The 24,840-nt window shown below is 41.6% G+C and overlaps 1 protein-coding gene across 1 annotated transcript in view; it reads right to left on the reverse strand.

The window, feature by feature from the left end:
• The window catches only part of SrpRbeta (signal recognition particle receptor beta), a 37,259-nt gene extending 13,283 nt beyond the window's left edge, over positions 1-23,976 (reverse strand). The window contains exons 1-3 of the mRNA XM_068382882.1: positions 23,678-23,976; positions 17,382-17,548; positions 13,551-13,690 (exon numbers count right to left, since the gene is read on the reverse strand). Coding sequence (XP_068238983.1) covers positions 13,551-13,690; positions 17,382-17,548; positions 23,678-23,873 — 503 coding nt within the window. The 5' untranslated portion in view covers positions 23,874-23,976. The remainder of the gene's footprint in view (positions 1-13,550; positions 13,691-17,381; positions 17,549-23,677) is intronic.
• Positions 23,977-24,840: the final 864 nt, after the last annotated feature.

Genomic DNA, 24,840 nt, shown 5'->3' on the forward strand with positions numbered 1-24,840 from the left:
ACTCTAGCAAATACCCGGATTTCAATGGTTTCAACTTGCATTTCATGGATATAACACATGGCCCCCATAAAGACAGTTTCATTTTTGTGTTATTGTTTCATATCATCATTCTATAATCACGTCCCTTATATGTTTTTATAGTCCTATTTATGTTTCCATATCATAGAGTGTTATGTCCTACATTATGACTTTACTAATACATAAGAATAGATAAGTGAATTCTGTGCTTACGTACAGTACAGTATGTATTTAAATGTGTTCCGACTTACATCAAAACTCAAGTTACAAGTTGTAGGAACAATCTCAAATTTTGATATAATAAGATCAACAATAGTACAGTAGTCATATGCATAGCTATTGTGAACAAAATATATTAAATTAAACTTTCTGAAAAAACTCTCCTTTAGGGGCAGTAATGCTAATACTGTACTAAAGTGACCTTTAGGTATTTTGCTATTACTACACTTGACCCTTTTACCCCCAATGGACGTACTGGTATGTTTCACAAAACTCATCCCTTTACCCCCATGGACGTACTAGTACGTCCCTGCAAAAAAATGTTTTTTTAAATATTTAACTTAGCCGGTGAATATATAGCTGCAACTCTGTTGCTCGACAGACAAACTCTACGGAAAAATCGCCAGCGATCGCTACACAGGTTGCGGGTGTGCCCAACAGCGCCATCTGTCGACCAGATACCCAGCTCTTATGTAAACAAAGACTCAATTTTCTCTCTGTCGACGTGTCGACAAGACGTACTTTACTCGCTGTTGCTAAACTGGAGTTTTTCACATCATATTGGTGAAGTACTATATTCTGGTTTTGAGCTTTCGCAATGCAGGTGTTTTATCTTCATCTTAAATCTTGAACTCGTTTTGGATAGATTTAATTATGGTGACAAAGAGAGTATGGACTTTCTTTCACTTTTAAATGGCCGACCCTTCCCTTAGACGGAAGTGTGTTTAGGCTTTTAGTAATTATCTTATCACGTTATAAATTATTTATAGATTTTCCTCTATATATTTTATATCTCTCCGCCTTTATTAGGCCTCTTCGATTAACTTTCCATTTATTATAAACAAATAAAAATAAATTTTAATGTTTTGTTTATATGCGACCTTTCCTGAGAGTAGGCGGTCCTAACTTGGAAACCGAAGTTAATCAACGTTGAGCCCTTTATATCGTAAATAGCTTTTAAAGAGCTAAGGATTTAAAACTTTTTAAATGTAATATTTTATGAAAGATTTTCTTTGATAGTCTTCGTACTGTTTTCAAAGATGAACTAACGTTTAGTTTATTTATGCTACGCAGTTGTTGACGTTCAGGACGTTCAACATGCGCTCTATCGTTACGATAGAGAGAGAGTGTATCACGGTTTCACTTTGCAGTAAGAGTAAATCGATTCTGACGTTTTGTTCATTCTTTCTTAGCTTAAATGTTTTAAATTCTATTTTAAAGGAACTTTTTATTTGAAAAACCTTTCAGTTTTTTCCTTTAGTCAAATAACATGTTTTTTTTTTTTTGACGAGATATAATTGGGCTCTTCTCTTAGGTGCGAAATCAAGAGAGAAAGAGAGAGAGAGATAGAGACGGAGGGAGAGAGAGGAGAGAAAACGTTCCGTTCAAGCGGGTAACGTTGTTCTCGAGTTACTCTCGTCCCTAGTTTCTGTACGGGGAGGAAGGATAAAACGTTTTTAGTTTTTTATTCTCGTCCCCAGGCTATGTGCGGTGAGAGATTGAAAACGTAGTTTATATGAACTAGTGTTTAGTCTCTTTCCCAGCCACTGATTTTTTTATCTTAAAATATGTTTTCTGTTTTTTTGCTGGTATTAATGAGCTTGCATTATACGACTGATTTCGCAATTACTGCCTTTTAATGAAGGGTAGAATTGCGTGTTTCAGGTAGAAATCAGTAAAAGTTTCGATTTCAGTGAAATAAGTGCAAAACAGAAAATCGAAGTGATAAAGTGATATGCGCAAAGTGTTACAGTGTTGCGTCCGAGGGTTCGTCTGTTCGTGCCTGTCGTTCACCTAGTCCGGGACCTCTTGCATGCTCCCAAGCCCAGGGGAGAAGTAATGTCAAACGACTTATGGGTTCGAGAGGCCTTGATCAACGAACAGACGTTTCCCTCTATGGTATCGGGTGTATCTTACCAAGATCTCCCCTACCATAAGACGAGAGAGACGTTGTTTCTCCTCGTCATCCGAAGGCTTTTCGCATAAGAAACCTGTCACAAGGTTTCGAAGCCCTTAAGCGAAAGTCAGTCCTTTCAGGACAGGTCCAGCGTCCTGGTTACAGCCATTAGGACAGCTCTGACCCTATGCAGTCATCGGATAACTGCTCGCCGCCTAACAAAAGCGTAACACAGACTCAGAGAGTCTTTTTTGTTGGCAAAGTGTTGCAGTCACAGACGTTACCCTCGTCTCTTACCACAACCATTTCCGTTGATCCTTAATGGGTTGTATGGCAAGACATGCAGAATATGCTTGCCTCCCTTATGGAAGACTATTCTGCCGATTAGTCCGTTGAGTCTAGCCGTTTATCTCATCGATATCCTGGCTTTCAGCCAACCTAACGTTCCTTTGTGCTTACTGTTGACGTTGGCGTAGCTAAGTCACGTCAGTCAGGTTGTTTAGAACCACACTCGATGCGGTCTCGTGTGGTTTTTCAGCCGCATTTGGACGTTAGGCCACTTGCTGATGCTCCTGTTGACGTTCAAGACGTTCACTAACAATCGGAGTTGACTTGTTTTGACGCTGTGCGTCAACCTCCGCATTCTAGAGTTGTTTTGACTGCTCAGTCTAGGCAGTCAAAGCAGTCTCGAGTGGACGCTGTGCGTCCTCACGCACCTGTTGTGGTTGACAGTTCAGTTGTTGACAGTTCACAGACTGTCAAGCAGTTACATGACGTTGCGTTCTGGTCCGCTACTAATGCACCAGTGAGTGTGGACTCTGCTTGTAAAGCATTGCCACCACGGTAGGTCTCTCCCTTGCTTGAGACTCAGCTTTTATCGGACAAGGTTCCTGTAGATGAGGAAGTTGCTGTTCCCCCTCCTACTGATATTCCCTTGAGGACTCTGTCAGATGGAGAGGAGCCTAAAGCTGCTTAGCCCCCTATGGACTTTAATTAAATCAAGATGATTTTTTTTTAAGGATCTTTGTCCGGATCTTTTTGTAACTGCTGCTCCTCGTTCGCCTAAACGTCAGAGCTTACACTAGGCCTAGCTACTTCGAAGCCGTTGTTTTTAAGCTAGTGCTCTCTCGCTCTCCTAGAGAGCTTTACGTTGGCTAGGCGACTGGTTTTTCACCAGGAGGAGTTTGGGGGATACAGCCTTTGCTTTCCCTTCTTTTAAACTGGCTTATAGAGCGAGAGTCTGATATGACACAAGAGAAGTTCTCGGCTTGGGAGTTCATGCCTCTGCCCAGATAGACTTCTCAAATCTCGTAGACTCTCCCTGGCGCCTGGCCAGGAGACGCTCCAAGTTTTTTACAGGTCAACTTCACAGCTGTTTTCGAGCCTTTGAAGTTTTGCTGTACAATTATGTCATGCATAAACAAGGCTTTCAGGGATGGAAAGCGGTACCGCCTCAGTCGCTAACCCCGTCTGTTGCCGCACCTGCTCCCGTAGACTCTAAATGGGCTTTGCTGCAAGACATGCAGTCCAAGCTTGCGTCCTTGATAGAGGACTTTAATGCGGAGAAGGTTGCTACCGAACCTTCTGGCCAACAACCTTCCAACCGGTCGGTTGTGCGCCCTGTTGACGCTGAGGTAACCTACTCGCGTCTGCCAGTTGAGGTGGTTCCTCCACCGATGCGACCCAGTGTGGGATGCCAGCCGCACGTTGTCGTTAAGCGACGCTCGGAGGTGGTTGTTGACGTTCAGGACGTTCAACAACCAGCAGAGGTGACTTGTTTTGACGCAGTGCGTCAACCTCAGCAACCCGGTAGGGTGTTGACTGCACAACCCAGACGGTCTAGACAGTCTCGGGTTGACGCTGTGCTTCCTCGCACACCCATGGTTGTTGACAGTTCACAGACTGTGCAGCAGTTCCATGATGTTGCGTCCGGCTCCGTCACGCATGCACCAGTGCGACCGGACTCAGCGAGCCAGACGTTGCCCACTCCGTTGCCGTTTCCTCATCAGTTTTCGGATGAGGAACCCTCTGATGAGGATGTTGCTGAACAACAAGACGATCAGCCCCCAGAATAGATCAAGCCCTGCTATCCATCCAGAAGATGCTGAAGAAGGAACGCTGCTCAGTCAGGCTGTGGATGAGTCTGGTAGGGACGCTGTCATCCGTGGAACAATTTGTGTCACTAGGAAGACTACACCTCCGTCCTCTTCATACCATCTAGCTTTTCACTGGAAAAAGGACAAGACGCTAGAAGCGGTCTCGATCCCGGTTTCCGAAAAGATAAAGTCTTGTCTGACTTGGTGGAAGGACAATATCAACCTAAGAGAGGGTCTTCCCCTGGCTGTTCAGACTCCCAACCACGTTCTCTTCTCGGACGCATCGGAGTGTTATGTCCTACATTATGACTTTACTAATACATAAGAATAGATAAGTGAATTCTGTGCTTACGTACAGTACAGTATGTATTTAAATGTGTTCCGACTTACATCAAAACTCAAGTTACATGTTGTAGGAACAATCTCAAATTTTGATATAATAAGATCAACAATAGTACAGTAGTCATATGCATAGCTATTGTGAACAAAATATATTAAATTAAACTTTCTGAAAAAACTCTCCTTTAGGGGCAGTAATGCTAATACTGTACTAAAGTGACCTTTAGGTATTTTGCTATTACTACACTTGACCCTTTTACCCCCAATGGACGTACTGGTATGTTTCACAAAACTCATCCCTTTACCCCCATGGACGTACTAGTACGTCCCTGCAAAAAAATATTTTTTTAAATATTTAACTTAGCCGGTGAATATATAGCTGCAACTCTGTTGCTCGACAGACAAACTCTACGGAAAAACTCGCCAGCGATCGCTACACAGGTTGCGGGTGTGCCCAACAGCGCCATCTGTCGACCAGATACCCAGCTCTTATGTAAACAAAGACTCAATTTTCTCTCTGTCGACGTGTCGACAAGACGTACTTTACTCGCTGTTGCTAAACTGGAGTTTTTCACATCATATTGGTGAAGTACTATATTCTGGTTTTGAGCTTTCGCAATGCAGGTGTTTTATCTTCATCTTAAATCTTGAACTCGTTTTGGATAGATTTAATTATGGTGACAAAGAGAGTATGGACTTTCTTTCACTTTTAAATGGCCGACCCTTCCCTTAGACGGAAGTGTGTTTAGGCTTTTAGTAATTATCTTATCACGTTATAAATTATTTATAGATTTTCCTCTATATATTTTATATCTCTCCGCCTTTATTAGGCCTCTTCGATTAACTTTCCATTTATTATAAAAAAATAAAAATAAATTTTAATGTTTTGTTTATATGCGACCTTTCCTGAGAGTAGGCGGTCCTAACTTGGAAACCGAAGTTAATCAACGTTGAGCCCTTTATATCGTAAATAGCTTTTAAAGAGCTAAGGATTTAAAACTTTTTAAATGTAATATTTTATGAAAGATTTTCTTTGATAGTCTTCGTACTGTTTTCAAAGATGAACTAACGTTTAGTTTATTTATGCTACGCAGTTGTTGACGTTCAGGACGTTCAACATGCGCTCTATCGTTACGATAGAGAGAGAGTGTATCACGGTTTCACTTTGCAGTAAGAGTAAATCGATTCTGACGTTTTGTTCATTCTTTCTTAGCTTAAATGTTTTAAATTCTATTTTAAAGGAACTTTTTATTTGAAAAACCTTTCAGTTTTTTCCTTTAGTCAAATAACATGTTTTTTTTTTTTGACGAGATATAATTGGGCTCTTCTCTTAGGTGCGAAATCAAGAGAGAAAGAGAGAGAGAGATAGAGACGGAGGGAGAGAGAGGAGAGAAAACGTTCCGTTCAAGCGGGTAACGTTGTTCTCGAGTTACTCTCGTCCCTAGTTTCTGTACGGGGAGGAAGGATAAAACGTTTTTAGTTTTTTATTCTCGTCCCCAGGCTATGTGCGGTGAGAGATTGAAAATGTAGTTTATATGAACTAGTGTTTAGTCTCTTTCCCAGCCACTGATTTTTTTATCTTAAAATATGTTTTCTGTTTTTTTGCTGGTATTAATGAGCTTGCATTATACGACTGATTTCGCAATTACTGCCTTTTAATGAAGGGTAGAATTGCGTGTTTCAGGTAGAAATCAGTAAAAGTTTCGATTTCAGTGAAATAAGTGCAAAACAGAAAATCGAAGTGATAAAGTGATATGCGCAAAGTGTTACAGTGTTGCGTCCGAGGGTTCGTCTGTTCGTGCCTGTCGTTCACCTAGTCCGGGACCTCTTGCATGCTCCCAAGCCCAGGGGAGAAGTAATGTCAAACGACTTATGGGTTCGAGAGGCCTTGATCAACGAACAGACGTTTCCCTCTATGGTATCGGGTGTATCTTACCAAGATCTCCCCTACCATAAGACGAGAGAGACGTTGTTTCTCCTCGTCATCCGAAGGCTTTTCGCATAAGAAACCTGTCACAAGGTTTCGAAGCCCTTAAGCGAAAGTCAGTCCTTTCAGGACAGGTCCAGCGTCCTGGTTACAGCCATTAGGACAGCTCTGACCCTATGCAGTCATCGGATAACTGCTCGCCGCCTAACAAAAGCGTAACACAGACTCAGAGAGTCTTTTTTGTTGGCAAAGTGTTGCGGTCACAGACGTTACCCTCATCTCTTACCACAACCATTTCCGTTGATCCTTAATGGGTTGTATGGCAAGACATGCAGAATATGCTTGCCTCCCTTATGGAAGACTATTCTGCCGATTAGTCCGTTGAGTCTAGCCGTTTATCTCATCGATATCCTGGCTTTCAGCCAACCTAACGTTCCTTTGTGCTTACTGTTGACGTTGGCGTAGCTAAGTCACGTCAGTCAGGTTGTTTAGAACCACACTCGATGCGGTCTCGTGTGGTTTTTCAGCCGCATTTGGACGTTAGGCCACTTGCTGATGCTCCTGTTGACGTTCAAGACGTTCACTAACAATCGGAGTTGACTTGTTTTGACGCTGTGCGTCAACCTCCGCATTCTAGAGTTGTTTTGACTGCTCAGTCTAGGCAGTCAAAGCAGTCTCGAGTGGACGCTGTGCGTCCTCACGCACCTGTTGTGGTTGACAGTTCAGTTGTTGACAGTTCACAGACTGTCAAGCAGTTACATGACGTTGCGTTCTGGTCCGCTACTAATGCACCAGTGAGTGTGGACTCTGCTTGTAAAGCATTGCCACCACGGTAGGTCTCTCCCTTGCTTGAGACTCAGCTTTTATCGGACAAGGTTCCTGTAGATGAGGAAGTTGCTGTTCCCCCTCCTACTGATATTCCCTTGAGGACTCTGTCAGATGGAGAGGAGCCTAAAGCTGCTTAGCCCCCTATGGACTTTAATTAAATCAAGATGATTTTTTTTTAAGGATCTTTGTCCGGATCTTTTTGTAACTGCTGCTCCTCGTTCGCCTAAACGTCAGAGCTTACACTAGGCCTAGCTACTTCGAAGCCGTTGTTTTTAAGCTAGTGCTCTCTCGCTCTCCTAGAGAGCTTTACGTTGGCTAGGCGACTGGTTTTTCACCAGGAGGAGTTTGGGGGATACAGCCTTTGCTTTCCCTTCTTTTAAACTGGCTTATAGAGCGAGAGTCTGATATGACACAAGAGAAGTTCTCGGCTTGGGAGTTCATGCCTCTGCCCAGATAGACTTCTCAAATCTCGTAGACTCTCCCTGGCGCCTGGCCAGGAGACGCTCCAAGTTTTTTACAGGTCAACTTCACAGCTGTTTTCGAGCCTTTGAAGTTTTGCTGTACAATTATGTCATGCATAAACAAGGCTTTCAGGGATGGAAAGCGGTACCGCCTCAGTCGCTAACCCCGTCTGTTGCCGCACCTGCTCCCGTAGACCCTAAATGGGCTTTGCTGCAAGACATGCAGTCCAAGCTTGCGTCCTTGATAGAGGACTTTAATGCGGAGAAGGTTGCTACCGAACCTTCTGGCCAACAACCTTCCAACCGGTCGGTTGTGCGCCCTGTTGACGCTGAGGTAACCTACTCGCGTCTGCCAGTTGAGGTGGTTCCTCCACCGATGCGACCCAGTGTGGGTTGCCAGCCGCACGTTGTCGTTAAGCGACGCTCGGAGGTGGTTGTTGACGTTCAGGACGTTCAACAACCAGCAGAGGTGACTTGTTTTGACGCAGTGCGTCAACCTCAGCAACCCGGTAGGGTGTTGACTGCACAACCCAGACGGTCTAGACAGTCTCGGGTTGACGCTGTGCTTCCTCGCACACCCATGGTTGTTGACAGTTCACAGACTGTGCAGCAGTTCCATGATGTTGCGTCCGGCTCCGTCACGCATGCACCAGTGCGACCGGACTCAGCGAGCCAGACGTTGCCCACTCCGTTGCCGTTTCCTCATCAGTTTTCGGATGAGGAACCCTCTGATGAGGACGTTGCTGAACAACAAGACGATCAGCCCCCAGAATAGATCAAGCCCTGCTATCCATCCAGAAGATGCTGAAGAAGGAACGCTGCTCAGTCAGGCTGTGGATGAGTCTGGTAGGGACGCTGTCATCCGTGGAACAATTTGTGTCACTAGGAAGACTACACCTCCGTCCTCTTCATACCATCTAGCTTTTCACTGGAAAAAGGACAAGACGCTAGAAGCGGTCTCGATCCCGGTTTCCGAAAAGATAAAGTCTTGTCTGACTTGGTGGAAGGACAATATCAACCTAAGAGAGGGTCTTCCCCTGGCTGTTCAGACTCCCAACCACGTTCTCTTCTCGGACGCATCGGACGTGGGCTGGGGCGCGACACTAGACGGTCGGGAATGCTCAGGACTGTGGAACTCGAGTCAGAGGAGCATGCATATCAACTGCAAGGAGCTGTTGGCAGTACATCTGGCCTTGAAAAGCTTCAAGTCTCTCCTTCGAGGCAAAGTGGTGGAAGTTAACTCGGACAACACCACGGCCTTGGCGTACATCTCCAAACAAGGAGGTACCCACTCACTGACGTTGTACGAGATCGCAAGGGACCTGCTCATCTGGTCAAAAGGTCAAGACATCTCCCTAGTAACGAGGTTCATCCAAGGCGACTTGAACGTCATAGCAGATTGTCTCAGTCGGAAAGGGCAAGTAATTCTAACCGAATGGACCCTCCACAAGGATGTGTGCAAGAGACTTTGGGCCACTTGGGGTAAACCATCCATAGATCTCTTTGCAACCTCGCTGACCAAGAGCCTTCCAATCTATTGCTCTCCAGTCCCGGACCCAGCAGCAATACATATAGATGCTTTCCTCCTAGATTGGTCACATCTGGATCTCTACGCATTCCCACCGTTCAAGATTGTCAACAAGGTACTGCAAAAGTTCGCCTCTCACGAAGGGACAAGGTTGACGTTAGTTGCTTCCCTCTGGCCCGCGAGAGAATGGTTCACCGAGATACTTCGATGGTTAGTAGACGTTCCCAGTAGTCTTCCTCTAAGGGTAGACCTTCTACGTCAGCCACACGTAAAGAAGGTACTCCAAAGCCTCCACGCTCTTCGTCTGACTGCCTTCAGACTATCGAAAGACTCTCGAGAGCTAGAGGCTTTTCGAAGGAAGCAGCCAGTGCGATTGCTAGAGCAAGGAGAGCGTCTTCCATTAGAGTCTACCAATCGAAGTGGGAAGTCTTCCGAGACTGGTGCAAGTCAGTTTCTGTATCCTCGACCAGTACCTCTGTAGCTCAAATAGCTGTTTTTTCTCTTATACCTGAGAAAAGGACGATCCCTTTCAGCTCCCACTATCAAGGGCTACAGAAGCATGTTGGCATCGGTCTTCCGGCATAGAGGCTTAGATCTTTCCAAACATAAAGATCTGCAAGACCTCCTTAAGTCTTTTGAGACCACCAAGGAGCGTCGTTTGGCTACCCCTGGATGGAATTTAGACGTGGTACAAAGATTCTTCATGTCAGACAGGTTGGAGCCGTTACAATCAGCCTCCCTGAAAGATCTTACTCTTAAGACTCTTTTCCTGGTATGCTTAGCCTCGGCTAAAAGAGTCAGTGAGATTCATGCCTTCAGCAAGAACATCGGATTTTCGTCAGAAAAAGCCACTTGTTCGCTGCAACTTGGTTTTCTAGCCAAAAATGAGCTGCCTTCTCGGCCTTGGCCTAAATCTTTCGATATCCCCAGCTTATCGGAGATCGTAGGCAATGAACTAGAAAGAGTCTTATGCCCTGTTAGAGCTCTTAAGTTCTATTTAAAGCGTACTAAACCTTTACGAGGCCAATCTGAAGCTTTATGGTGTTCAGTTAAGAAACCATCCTTGCCTATGTCAAAGAAGGCTTGGTCAGACTTTATCAGATTGTTAATACGAGAAGCTCATTCACATCTGAGTGAGGAAGACCGAACTTTGCTTAAGGTGAAGACGCACGAAGTTAGAGCTGTAACAACTTCCGTGGCCTTTAAGCAAAATATATCTCTGCAAAGTATAATGGACGCAACCTATTGGAGAAGCAAGTCAGTGTTCGCGTCATTTTACTTGAAAGATGTCCAGTCTCTTTACAAGAACTGCTACACACTGGGACCATTCGTAGCAGCGAGTGCAGTAGTGGGTGAGGGCTCAACCACTACAATTCCCTAATTTTTATCCTTTTAATCTGTCTCTTGAAATGTTGTTTTTTTATGGGTTGTCCGGAAGGCTAAGAAGCCTTTCGCATCCTGGTTGATTTGGCGGGTGGTCAAAGTCATTTCTTGAGAGCGCCTAGATTAGGGGTTTGATGAGGTCCTGTTGTATGGGTTGCAACCCTTGATACTTCAGCTCCTAGGGGTCGATCAGCATCCTAAGAGGATCGCGAGGCTCCGTAAGGAAGACGTACTTAAAAGGCAGAGTAATTGTTCAAGTCGACTTCCTTACCAGGTACCTATTTATTTTGTTTTTGTTATTTTGATAACTTCTAAAATGAAATAAAAAACTCTTAGCTCATAAAATGTAAACATATATTACTGGTCTCTACCCACCATCCTGGGTGTGAATCAGCTATATATTCACCGGCTAAGTTAAATATTTAAAAATGATATTTTGATTATAAAATAAATTTTTGAATATACTTACCCGGTGAATATAAATTAAATGACCCTCCCTTCCTCCCCAGAGACGCAGTGGGACGAGGAGAAAATTGAGTCTTTGTTTACATAAGAGCTGGGTATCTGGTCGACAGATGGCGCTGTTGGGCACACCCGCAACCTGTGTAGCGATCGCTGGCGAGTTTTTCCGTAGAGTTTGCCTGTCGAGCAACAGAGTTGCAGCTATATATTCACCGGGTAAGTATATTCAAAAATTTATTTTATAATCAAAATATCATTTTTACATTTTTTGCATATTTTTGATAACTTTATGAGAAACTTCAGGCATTTTTCAAAATAATGAGACCAACCTGACCTCTCTATGACAAAAATTAAGGCTGTTAGAGCAATTTAAAAAAAATCTATTGCAAAATGTGCTTAAAAAAAAAAAAGCCTGGGGTTTAACGCTTGGAAAGTTCCAAATAGCGTTGGGGGTAAAAGGGTTAAACAACAATATCAAAAGAAATTTAATGTTTTTCAGAGTTAAACTCAACAGTTTTGTTAACTGAATCAGCTCCCTGTTCTTTCCAAGCTCTTTTGAAAGACAAGTGTTAAACTTATTCTCCAATAGAAAGAAACTGCCTTCTTTTGAAGGGGTAACCGATTTGTTTGAAACAGGTACAGTACATGCATTGATGTTTTGGTGGACAAACCCGCTTCGAAAAACTGTATTCAGAAACAAGCATATGCTCTTCCTAAGGCATAGCCTGAGACACTAAAAGAGGATTAAGCTCTTGAGAAGTATTTAGAACATCCACAACTTTAGGCAATAACAAAAACGTCTGAACCTTCGCTGGTGCTAAGGAGGAAAGAAGGTAGGGGGGTGGGGAGGTGTAGCGGTGAGGGGTGGATAGTCGTAGTAGAAGGCAGCAGTCGGGTGTAGGTCAGCACCTCGTAGTTCCAGGGGATGTTGATGAAGGAGAGGTCTAACTGGTGAGGGACCTATGGTCGTGGTTTTCTCACGCCCCAGTAACTATACCGACACTCATAGAAGTGAGCGACCTGGGTTAATTCCTGGCATTCCATGCAACCCTTTTTTCTCTGGTATATTTAGCAATATTTATGCCTTAGAAATGGTGCTATAAGGAGCATTTCACTCGGCGACACAGGTTCCTCGCCCAGAAATAGATTTTTCCTAAGTCAAAATCCCTTTATTTTCTCAATTCTACCTCTTACTGCCTAATATACCATTAAATTACTCAAGTTTCAATTTTAAATCATCTAAACCTAACACTCCTACATGCTGAATGCCAAACAACTAACCGGGACTACATTAACCCTCTTTATGCCACCCCAACCCAATTTTTTCCCTTCTATTCTTTACCGCAACTTCAGGATCTTCATACTAGATTTGACTAATTTTGTACAAGAAAGTATTAAATCTTCTGGTTGTGGTGGCCAATGTGCCAACGTCCCTGACTGATGATCGCCAGACTGGGGTTCGAGTCCCGCTCAAACTCGTTAGTACTTTTGGTCACTGCAACCTCACCAACCTTGTGAGTTAAGGATGAGGGGTTTGGAAGAACCTATAGTTCTATCTTCTGAGTCATCAGCAACCATTGTCTGACACTCCTTGGGCCTAGCTTGGGTGGAGAGGATGCTTGGGCACTGATCATATTTATATATGGTCAGTCTCTAGGGTATTAGACCCAGTACTGTATATCAAAACAAGTAAAGAACATGCTAAGCCTTGGCAATGAACATAGATCAACTTAGGATCCCATTGTAACAATACTAACCTATTCACTTTGCAATCTGATCAAAATCTGGTGAAAGATAACATACGTATTTTCCATCTTAATAGGGCTTAGCTTTATGGCCCACACTTTAAATACAGTAGATCGCTGACAAAAACAAAGCCGATCGAGGTCTGGCCAAAGAGAATGAGAAATCACGATGGTGGGAGCTTGGAGAGGGTTTTGTTTACTTAAGTGCTCTACACCTCACCGAGTCGTTCCCGCAGGGACAAAGGGACTAAAGAGTTAACAAATATCTTTGCAAACTCATTAATTTATCATTATTTTGGCAGAGCTTTACATTTGAAAGATGAATAGCACATGAATTTGAGATAAGTATAGAATTAATTCATTTTAGTTTAGAATTAAGTTATTGTAATAGAAGAGAAAATAATTTAGTTGCAAGTTTCAGCTAGTTGTATAGGATGGAGTTTTACTGAATAGAATCTCTACTGACAATAGCACAATGTTCTCCATATTCTAAGATTGGTTCCTTACCATAGCACAATGTTCTCCATATTCTAAGATTGATTTCTTACCATGTACTGTTAAGTACAATTATTAAAAGGTACTGTTACCATATATTTTTTATGAACATGTATAAATCAATAGCTGTAACATAAAATCTGATTACTTACTCGGCAACATCACGAACATCTTTCTGAAGAGTAGCAGAATCAACCATAAAAATTATCCCTCTTGCTAGTTTCTTCACCTTTTCAAAGGCATTTATCCTAATACGTTCATGACCAGGCAAGTCATAAATGGTGAGAGATTTCTGCAAGAAAAAACATAAAAAATTCTAATACTCTTTTACATATCAACTCCACTTCAACTACCAGTATTACTGTTGTTAAAATATTTTATATTAATTGTTCATTACTTCTCTTGTAATTTATTTCCTTTTTCCTTTCCTAATTGGGCTATTTTTCCCTGTTGAAGCCCTCGGGTTTATAGCCTTCTGGTTTTCCAACTAGGGTTGTAGCTTACCTAGTAATAATAATAATATTAGAAGAGACGCTACCATGAAAAACTAGTGTTAACTATTTCAATACTTAGTAAACTTTATTGCTGGTCCTCTGAAAGGGACAGTCCCAATACCTAAATTTAGTACAAATATTTCTACAACTCTCGCCATCAGTATAATAGACTACCCTAGGTAGTGCTCCCCACCCCTCCAAGGTCACAGCTTTAAAAGTACTTGACTGCCCTTGTTCTCATCATCCATTCTTACCTGGGAGCTTACCATAAATCTACAAGGAACCTTCCCACCTATATGGATGGGGAAGAGGGCAGGGAAAACTAATGAGAGCTCGCAGTGCTAGGAATACCACTCGCATTTCCAATAGCATGTAGGTGTTTTTTGTCAGGAGACCATTTTGGAGCAAATTGATTCCTTAAGTGTGCAACCCATCCCTCATTGGATGAGTCCAAGAACATAAGCATCTCTGAAGCTGGGGAGTGAAGTGGAACTTTCCTGGTGCAGTTTTAATCCTTCAGCCACCCGGAAAGTTCATCCCATACCTCTTGTTCCACTGGAACAGGAGGTAAGGGAGATAACTGGCTCCTGACAACCAATGAGGTGATCACTGGTGGAAACAGGTCCATATGGACCTAGCCTCTCTGAGAAATGATGTCCCAGAAGACATTGCAAAACCGATCTGGGAGTTTTCTCAATAGGAATGGGATCACCACCTTTCTGAGCCTGCAAAAGTAATCTTCTGATCAAGACTTTCCATGCTTCCCAGGTACTTCATCCTCTGCTTGGCCATAAGGCTAAACTTCTGAACTTCTACTCCGGATAGCTGGGTTGGTAGCGTCGCGGGCTTCTGTTTCAGAGGTCCCGAGTTCGCGTCCCAGCCAGGACGCGGATAGTGTGAGACCTTCTACCAGGGGGTACTCCCCAGGGTGGCGCTAGTGATAGTCCCTGCTGGCTTATGGTCGCCCGAGCAGAATGATGTAGATCGTCTAAGTGGAGACCTAAAACCCGCAACTTTTTCAACTTTTAACCACAACATAAGGACAGTATTTTTTGTTGATCCTGTAGCAGCTACCAGGATAAGCCAGTCAGTAGGATACCTCAAAAGATATATCCAATTCAAGTGGGCCCAAACTGTGACAAGAGTAGACACTCCTTTCAACACTTGGGGAGCAATGGACAGTCTACAGCACAGGACTTTTATCTGATATACTACTACCTTTAGGATAAAGTGAAGGTACTTTCTGTAAGACTGATGATGAATGTATATTTTAAAGTGCAGATCTCTGTTATATTGTTTCGGGTGGTTTTACCTATTAGAAAACAAATTTCTGAAATGCTCTAACTTAAAAATTCTTTAGGTCTAAGATTTAAATATTTTCAAGAATAAGAATTATAATTGAGGTGGTAACAGAGTAATACAATAAAAAAGTCAAAGATTTAAATAATACAGACAACTTACAAAAATATACTTTATTACATATCTAAAGAAGTTACACTTTTACAAAATATTGGTTGTTCCTCTGGCTTCTGGTGCCTTTGGCAAGTTGCCTCATCTAGGACGCCCAGCAGGTGCAGGACATCCTACCAAATACCCTGACGACTTCCAGACATTAATTGTAGCTAGAGACAGTTCCAGCGAACTCACTGCCTCTCGGGGACAATTTTGAGGAGCTTCCACCTCAGCTCTTGGTCTAGGATACGACAAGGGTAGGCAGGCTGGTATAGGGAGGCCAAACACACACAGTAAAAGTTTCAGCAGTTTGCCTCCTTCCAGGTGACACTGCTGAAACTGGCTCTCCTCCCAGCATCCCGTTTCCCTCAAGCTCCTCGATACCAATCGAGAATGAGATCCTTCATCTTTGGGTATGTGGTCTCAGACCACCTTTAGGCTGAAAAGACCTGTTTGATCTCCCCTGCCAGGAACCTTCCAAGCTCAGCGGTCCACTGACCGGAGCTTCTCTCAGTACACCTGCTGATGCAGTATACAGTACCTCAAAATCCCTAAGGAAGAAGGCGAAGCTTTGACCAGTGTCCAACTGGAAGACCCCAGGTTTGCGACTCTTCCGAGATTCAAGGGCCTTGATCAAATCAGACAGATGGCGGTCTGACTGTCGGGACCCATGTTTCTCAGCAGACACTGTCAGCTGAGCTGACATTAAAGCAGGAGCTGGAGTGATTGCCTGAAGAATCACTATCAGGATCTACATCGCAGGAAGACTCCTTGGCCTAGTGTCTCCACTCGAGGATGGCCCCTGACTTGGCAGCATCCCCCTCAACAGTAGCTGCTGGGACCCCTTCCGGTCTGCCATAATATGCCTGGTCAGCCAGGAAATGACCCCTTACTCCACTGATAGGATTCTTAAGCAGGCTCAATGGATTAGTAGCTAGAAAAGGTGGAGGCAAGATGTCCAAACAAGGCAGGAGACTTTCACACACCTACTACAGTTGAAAGGTTGGCCGTGAACACTGGAGGGGGCTAGAGTACTCCAATCAATGGACCCTCTCCAGTCACTAGAAGTCCACGACCATTTATATTTGGCCAGACCAGTGAGGTGGAGGAAGCACTGGTTGTCACGGTTATTGTGACCCCAATGGCAACAGGACAGGATTGCAACGACCCAATGGTCTCAATCATCGCCAACTGGAGCTTCAAGGGTCGGACCTCAGAAATCAAGTCACTTGTACGCCAGCGATGTCCAAGGAAGATCAACTTTCTTAGGTCCAAAATGTTGTTGCTGGCCACACAGAGCAAAGTGATGACCACTGCAACAGGAACAAGGATGAGGAGTTTAAAGGCAGGTTTGCACATAAACTTGTCACATATTTGCAGCTTACCCAAACACAACTGTATATTCTTGTATTCTTCCTTTAACTTGATTCTTGAACACAACACACTGCATAAAATTCTAAAACAACCAAATTAGACAGGTAGCAAGAGTACATGTGTAATACTTGCAGCTGTATTCAAAAGCCGAGTGTCTAATTGACTGACAGCTGGGCTGGGCTTCTCCAAACTGCTGATAATTATACTGTACTACATCGTTAAATCTTCACAGCCGGTCCAAATTCACTGATGTCATATTTCTTTTAAAGGACGATAGATTTTATTCATGTAGGAACAACAAATTATTCATTATAATTATTTCACAAAAAGTCTTATAAAAAAATGACTCGGAAAGGTGTCATTGGTGCAAATTTAATGTAATAAGAATTACAAAAGTGTGCCATACCAATAAAAATTACAGGTAATCACAGACTTGATTTTTGCAGCATTTTGAGAGAAGTTAAATAACTTTGCTTTCATGAAGTGATTGATATGATAATGCAGTAGCTTTGCCTTTCTTTGATGCTAAAAACATTGACTTTTCCTGTAAATCTTCATCTAACCTACCAGTACAGAAGTATATGGGCCCTCTGTTCTCTATCAGTTTTACCTTAGACACTAGCAACGTGTTTACTAACAAAACAAACTCAAAAGTTAACATACCTTTCCATATGTATATTCTCCTGAAGATTCTTTCATTGATGTCACTGAAACAACTTCTTGATTATGGCAGAGTCTTGAAAATAATAGTGTCTTTCCAGATTCACAAAGGCCAACAAGAAGTACACCACGCTTTTTACTGCCACCTCGAAATAGCCGAAATATGAGCACTGAAAAAGAAGGAGGCTTGTAGAGTTCTCAATTATATCAATCAAATATAATAAAACCTGTAATTTTTAAAGGAAATTTTATTCTAAAGATGCAACAAGCCACAGCCTTGCAAAGTGATTGACTTTTAAAAGCAATTTGTATTTTTCCTACTTATACAACCCCAGACTTCATTCTAATTAGGAGTACGTGTATTGCCCAAGTTAATCTGGAATAGCCATTGAATCATAAATAAGATATAATTAGGAAACGACAGATATGTGAGAGTATCCAGCCACCAGCCTTGACCGAGAATTTTAATTTTGACATTCGGCCTCAGGACTGAGAGGGAGAATCAGGTTTATATCGCTAGGAAAAATTCCAGGTACCTTAAAATGTTGGTATTTGGAATCTTTCCTCCTTTAATTAGCCGACAGTCTTTATGACCTAGAATGAAGAGGTCTTTCCCCGGGGACGTGTCTAGCTTCCTAGTACCAAAGAAGAGCAAAGGGAGATGACTTCAATAACCTACTTATCAGCTAATCATTGTGATAAGAAGCAAGTAATAGGGATAAGAAGCAGTTAGGATATACGTATGGCAGTAATAGGGATAAAAAGCAGTTAGGAGATGTGCCAGTAATAGGGATAAGAAGCAGTTAGGATTTGTGCCAGTAATAGGGATAAGAAGCAGTTAGGAGTTGTGCCAGTAATAGGGATAAGAAGCAGTTAGGAGTTGTGCCAGTAATAGGGATAAAAAGCAGTTAGGAGTTGTGCCAGTAATAGGGATAAAAAGCAGTTAGGAGTTGTGCCAGTAATAGGGATAAAAAGCAGTTAGGAGTTGTGCCAGTAATAGGGATAAGAAGCAGTTAGGATTTGTGCCAGTAATAGGGATAAGAAGCAGTTAGGAGTTGTGCCAGTAATAGGGATAAGAAGCAGTTAGGATTTGTGCCAGTAATAGGGATAAGAAGCAGTTAGGATTTGTGCCAGTAATAGGGATAAGAAGCAGTTAGGAGTTGTGCCAGTAATAGGGATAAGAAGCAGTTAGGAGTTGTTCCAGTAATAAGGATAAAAAGCAGTTAGGAGTTGTGCCAGTAATAGGGATAAAAAGCAGTTAGGAGTTGTGCCAGTAATAGGGATAAGAAGCAGTTAGGATTTGTGCCAGTAATAGGGATAAGAAGCAGTTAGGAGTTGTGCCAGTAATAGGGATAAGAAGCAGTTAGGATTTGTGCCAGTAATAGGGATAAGAAGCAGTTAGGATTTGTGCCAGTAATAAGGATAAGAAGCAGTTAGGATTTGTGCCAGTAATAGGGATAAGAAGCAGTTAGGAGTTGTGCCAGTAATAGGGATAAAAAGCACTTAGGAGTTGTGCCAGTAATAGGGATAAAAAGCACTTAGGAGTTGTGCCAGTAATAGGGATAAAAAGCAGTTAGGAGTTGTGCCAGTAATAGGGATAAGAAGCAGTTAGGATTTGTGCCAGTAATAGGGATAAGAAGCAGTTAGGATTTGTGCCAGTAATAGGGATAAAAAGCAGTTAGGAGTTGTGCCAGTAATAGGGATAAAAAGCAGTTAGGAGTTGTGCCAGTAATAGGGATAAAAAGCAGTTAGGAGTTGTGCCAGTAATAGGGATAAAAAGCAGTTAGGAGTTGTGCCAGTAATAGGGATAAAAAGCAGTTAGGAGTTGTGCCAGTAATAGGGATAAAAAGCAGTTAGGAGTTGTGCCAGTAATAGGGATAAAAAGCAGTTAGGAGTTGTGCCAGTAATAGGGATAAAAAGCAGTTAGGAGTTGTGCCAGTAATAGGGATAAGAAGCCATTAGGATTTAGGCCAGTAATAAGTTTGGGGAGACGTTATACTAAGGAGCAGAAAATCTTTTGTATCCCAGAAAAATAAACACGTGGAAGTGTGAACGAGGGCATTTTTATTATTACTAAAAGGGGGAAGATTATCCAGTGCAATAAGTCAAATTCAACTCTTACAGAGCTAGCCAAAATATATTTTGGAATGACAAGAGCAATGAACGCCTGTACAGTACTGTATACTTAAACATATTCTCAGGGAAGCGATCATTCCAGATGCATACCTTCTCAACTGAGGCACAACTTGAGAACCTATAAAGATCGTCTTGAGTACACTAGATATGTTTCCGGTAACTACTGTTCCTCCCTCATATACTGTACGGTACTTGGGTTGAGATTAGTTACAGGTGTTCTCGTCACTCTGCTGGGAGAGAAGAAAAGTCTGATCACGTAGTCACTGGTCACAGTGGGACCGGATCAAGCGGTGACGGAGCTTTTAGACACCAGAGATAATCTGGAACGTAATATATGGAGATCGTGCTCATAAAGTTTTTGTGCACTGTAGAAATCGTACTCATAAAGCTTTTGTGCATTGTGATCATGCGCTTGGCAGATCATGTTTGCTAAGCTCATGCAATTGATAGCTTGTGCAAGCAGACGATAATGCCTGATGTGCCCTCTCCAATGCCTTTTATCAAAAGCATCCTCTGCTCGCTATGACAAATTAGAAATACTTCATGGAGGTGCGATGGATTGAGATCTGGAAGTACGCATCGTTTGAGTCGATCATCATAATAAAGTCTAATGGCCTGATCGCCTGCCTGACTGTGCTTGGATTCTCCATCATGAACAAGGTTTGCAGAACAAACTCGTTCAGGCCTGAGAGGTCAATGGCTGGTCTCAAGCCTCCAGACACCTTCTCTACAAGAAAGAGTCAACTGAAGCAGCTTGGGGAGTTGTCGTCGAGCTCTTGGAGAAGACCCTTTACCAGCATGGTCTGAACTCTCTGCTAAGCCCTTCGCCAATCCCTGGTGGTAAGACGATTACGTCGCTGGTGGTTGAATCAGAGGATGAGGAGAATTGATGAACGGGAGGTGGTACCCGGACTGAAGTACATCCACAACCTACTGTTCCGCTATCTCTTCCATCGGGATTGCAAGCATCCTCCACAGATGGTATCATAAGACGACTAAACCCCCTAGCAGGAGTGTTGGCCTTGCTTTCTACTGCATCGCTTGCACCCTCGACATTGTCTACTATGAAAGGGCAGGTATTAGGCAAGTCCACACCTAAAATCCACTCTCATGCACTTCCTTTGAAACAAGCGCCATCACCTACAACTCCTTGGAAGGGGTACCTTGCAGTCCAAAGGAGATTCAAATAACTCACAGGGCGTCACCAACGTGCAAACCAAACAAAGACTTGTCCTGAGGGAGAAGCTTCCACGGGAAGGTCGTCCATCCTCAAGACTCGTCCCAAAGTCAAAGGGCCACCACTCTTCTTCATACAGCTTCCAGAAGAAACCAATGGGCAAGGGTTGGTGGGAAGCGTACCAGACGTTAGAGGACGAGGTCGGGATTTCTTTGACTTAGAGGATGACTGCAAAGGCGAAGAATACCTTTCAAACTTCTTCCCTCTTCTTACCAAACGCAATCCACTGGGAAGGTGACCACTACCAATTTCTGACTGCTAGTGTCCTCTGTAGGCAGGGCACAACAGACTGGGATCCTTCTCTTTCACACACGTGAAGATACCGCAATATTGTTCTGATACCCCCAGACAAGTCTGTATACCTGCAGGCATCCCCACAACAGCAAACAATCGCAAACAAGGTGGAAAGAAAAAAAAGAGAAAGGAATTAAACAGCCAAGCCACTGCAGCCAGTGGAAGAACTCTGTTCTCACTGACGGCTGAAAGTCATAAAAGTTTAACAGCCAAGTACTCCAGCTTTGCTGATATCCAAACTATGAAAAGGACAAAGATTTGTATTCGTGAAGGAACAAATTATCTCCTTCCTCCTCTGTCCTGGCAAGCAGTACGTGTTACCCTACACGTGTGGCCGAGTATTTTAGCATTATTTAATCATCAAATTAATCATGTAGTTTAATTGATCTGTGCTCTGCCGTGGCTCACTTTGCAACAACTAAAGAAATCTCACTTCTATCATATTCAAATGTATTGTGCTGCTGACTGCATACAATCCACTGATATATACTGTACACTTAACAAAGGGGTGAGTTTTAGCTTTGCATCCCAAAATCTGTGCAAACATTAGACTTTGCTTCTATTCCTCATTATCAGAATTGACATACTTTGCCTCCGGTCCTCATTATCAGACTAAATATATCAAACACACATTTCTGCAATAACATATCATTATCCACATGACGGTACTGAAATGGGGACATTTTTTACATTGTATATCCCAATATGGAAAATAACCAAGCGATTATGAATGTAAAACGTTGGGATTTAGATTCTGTTCGAACAAGTAACTTACGACTGAAACACCTATCAGAATTTTTATGAACTGCACACAGGAGCTGTTCGTAGCAGGTGTCAAGATGAAAATGGTAGTAGGAAAATGGGAATTTTTTCTTAAAAATTTGTAAGGAAAATGGGAATTTTTTCTTAAAAATTTGTAAGGAAAATGGGAATTTTTTCTTAAAAATTTGTAAGGAAAATGGGAATTTTTTCTTAAAAATTTGTAAGGAAAATGGGAATTTTTTCTTAAAAATTTGTAAGGAAAATGGGAATTTTTTCTTAAAAATTTGTAAGGAAAATGGGAATTTTTTCTTAAAAATTTGTAATTATGTTAACAGTGGCTGCCGATATGATATGGGGGTTCAAAATACTGTAGTGTATTTGAGTAGAATTATTTGATTATGTCCTTGCCAATGTCCTAACTAATATTGTACTGTACTGTAACAAAACCCCAGGAGATATCGGTATTCCATTTGATATTCAAAGCATCCAGTCTATAGGTACTTTCGATACCTTAATTTCCTGTCACTTACATATCCCATCAATTCTTCCGACTGGTTATTTTATGTAAATATGCATTTTCGACCATTTATATTGGTAAAGTTGTATTGTATTACAGGGTGTGATTTCCATTAACCGTAGGATATAGATATATATATATTTCTGAAACTATTCATTTGCGACGGGAACGAGTGTCATTTTCGGAGAGCGTAATTTTTTCTATAAGAAAAAGTAGTTTTTTTGCCTAGATTACATTGCCCTGTAATACACTACAATACCTTTTTATTTTTGTAAATCACACGTTTTTGATATTTCGTCTCTGAAAACTAACTTAAACTCAACCTAACTTAATCTAACATAGTAAATACATTATAACCTTGGAATTTGGTCCAGAGGGTGAATCTAGTACGTTGGAACAGGGTAAGGTAAAATTATAAAAGGTTTGTTTTACCATCATATACCATTTTCCCCAGTATGTTTTCCCCACACAAAACCCCAGGTTCCCACTGGGGGGTCCCCCATTATCAGAGGATATATATATATATATATATATATATATATATATATCATTAAGTATTTATTTGGGGTAAAAATAAGTGTAATTTTTAAAGCAAACGGGCATTTTTCTATAGGTAAAAGTTGTTCTTTAGTAGGAAAGTATTCCCCGTCCGTAACTATAATAAAACACAGGTTAAGCCATGAATAGGGTAGTGTAAGGAGAGATCGCAAGGGGCGTATCCCCCCCAGTAGGTAAGGATAAGGCTCCTAGGTTTGGGTTAGGTTACTGGGGGTAAGTCGGAAAGGATAAGGCTCCTAGGTTGCGTTAGGTTAGGTTGGGAACCTAATGATGTCAACCCCACATTTTACTAACAGTTACAAGAGTACCACCTAACCTAAGGTTCCCCACTTAACCTAAGGTTACCCACCTAACCTAACCTAACCTAGGAGACATATCCTTACTTACCTACCGGGGGAGCTACAACCTCTACCTGTCCCAACGAACTACATTCACCCCCTTTTAAAGACTATCCCGTGTACTTTCAAAGACTATCCTGTGTACTTTTAAAGACTATCCCGTGTACTTTGAAAGACTTTTCCGTGTACTTTGAAAGACTATCCCGTATACTTTTAAAGACTATCCCGTGTACTTTTAAAGACTATCCCGTGTACTTTTAAAGAGTATCCCGTGTACTTTGAAAGACTTTTCCGTGTACTTTGAAAGATTATCCCGTGTACTTTTAAAGAGTATCCCGTGTACTTTTAAAGACTTTTCCGTGTACTTTGAAAGACTATCCTGTGTACTTTTAAAGACTATCCCGTATACTTTTAAAGAGTATCCTGTATACTTTTAAAGACTATCCCGTGTACTTACCTATAGTCAAAATACCGACTAACACGGCAACAACCACCTGGCCAATGAACACATTTTCTTCATTCCATTCTGGCACGAATTTCTCAAAAGTCTCCTTCAGGGATATTCTCTTTTTCATTCTTATTTCCTCCTTCATTCTTATTTCCTCCTTCATTCTTATTTCCTCCTTCATTCTAACTTCTTCCTTCACGTCCATATTTAAATGTGCAACAATATTAGAGCGTAGAGACGAGAATATGAAGAATAACGTAGCAATATGCGAGGAGCTGCAGAACTGGAAAATTCAGATTTTGGAATGAGCCATTGAGACCTTCCGGCCCCTTCGTCGAAAGTGCTCCAAATATAAAACTTATTTTCGTCAATTTTAATCTAATATCTAATAAATTATACTTTTTAAAAATTTATATCATAATTATTATATGAATTTATCCTCAAATCATGTGCTAAACTCTAGAATTAAGTAAAGAATTATCTATAAAATAACCCGGAATTAACGCCACATTATGTCGAATGCGAAATGTAAACGAAATATAAAAATAAAACTTTTATTTTCGTCAATTTCAATCTGATATCTAATAAATTATACTTTTTAAAAATATATATTATATAATATATTCTTTATATGATTTTATTCTCGAATCATCTGCTAAACTTTGGAATTTAGTTCTCTATAAAATAACCCGGAATTAAGATTTTGGAAAGAGCCCTTCATCGAAAGTATTCCTAACATAAAAACTTTTATATTCGTCAATTTTAATCTAATATCTTATAAATTATACTTTTTAAAATTCATATTATATTGATTATAGGAATTTATCCTCAAATCATCTGCCAAACTTTGTAATTAAGTAAAAATTTATCTATAAAATAACCCGGAATTAACGCCACATTACGTCAAATGCGAAATGTAAACGAAAAACAAATGAATAAGTATTTATTATTATTATTATTATTACTTACTAAGCTACAACCCTAGTTGGGAAAGCAGTATGCTATAAGCCCAGGGGCTCCAACAGGGAAAATAGCTCAGTGCGGAAAGGAAAAAAGGAAAATAAAATATTCTAAGAAGAGTAACAACAATAAATATCTCCTATATAAACTATAAAAACTTTAACAAAACAAGAGGAAGAGAAATAAGATAGGAGAGTGTGCTCGAGTGTACC

Source organism: Palaemon carinicauda, chromosome 11 (genome assembly GCF_036898095.1).
Source record: "Palaemon carinicauda isolate YSFRI2023 chromosome 11, ASM3689809v2, whole genome shotgun sequence".
NCBI classification, from domain to species: Eukaryota; Metazoa; Arthropoda; class Malacostraca; order Decapoda; family Palaemonidae; genus Palaemon; species Palaemon carinicauda.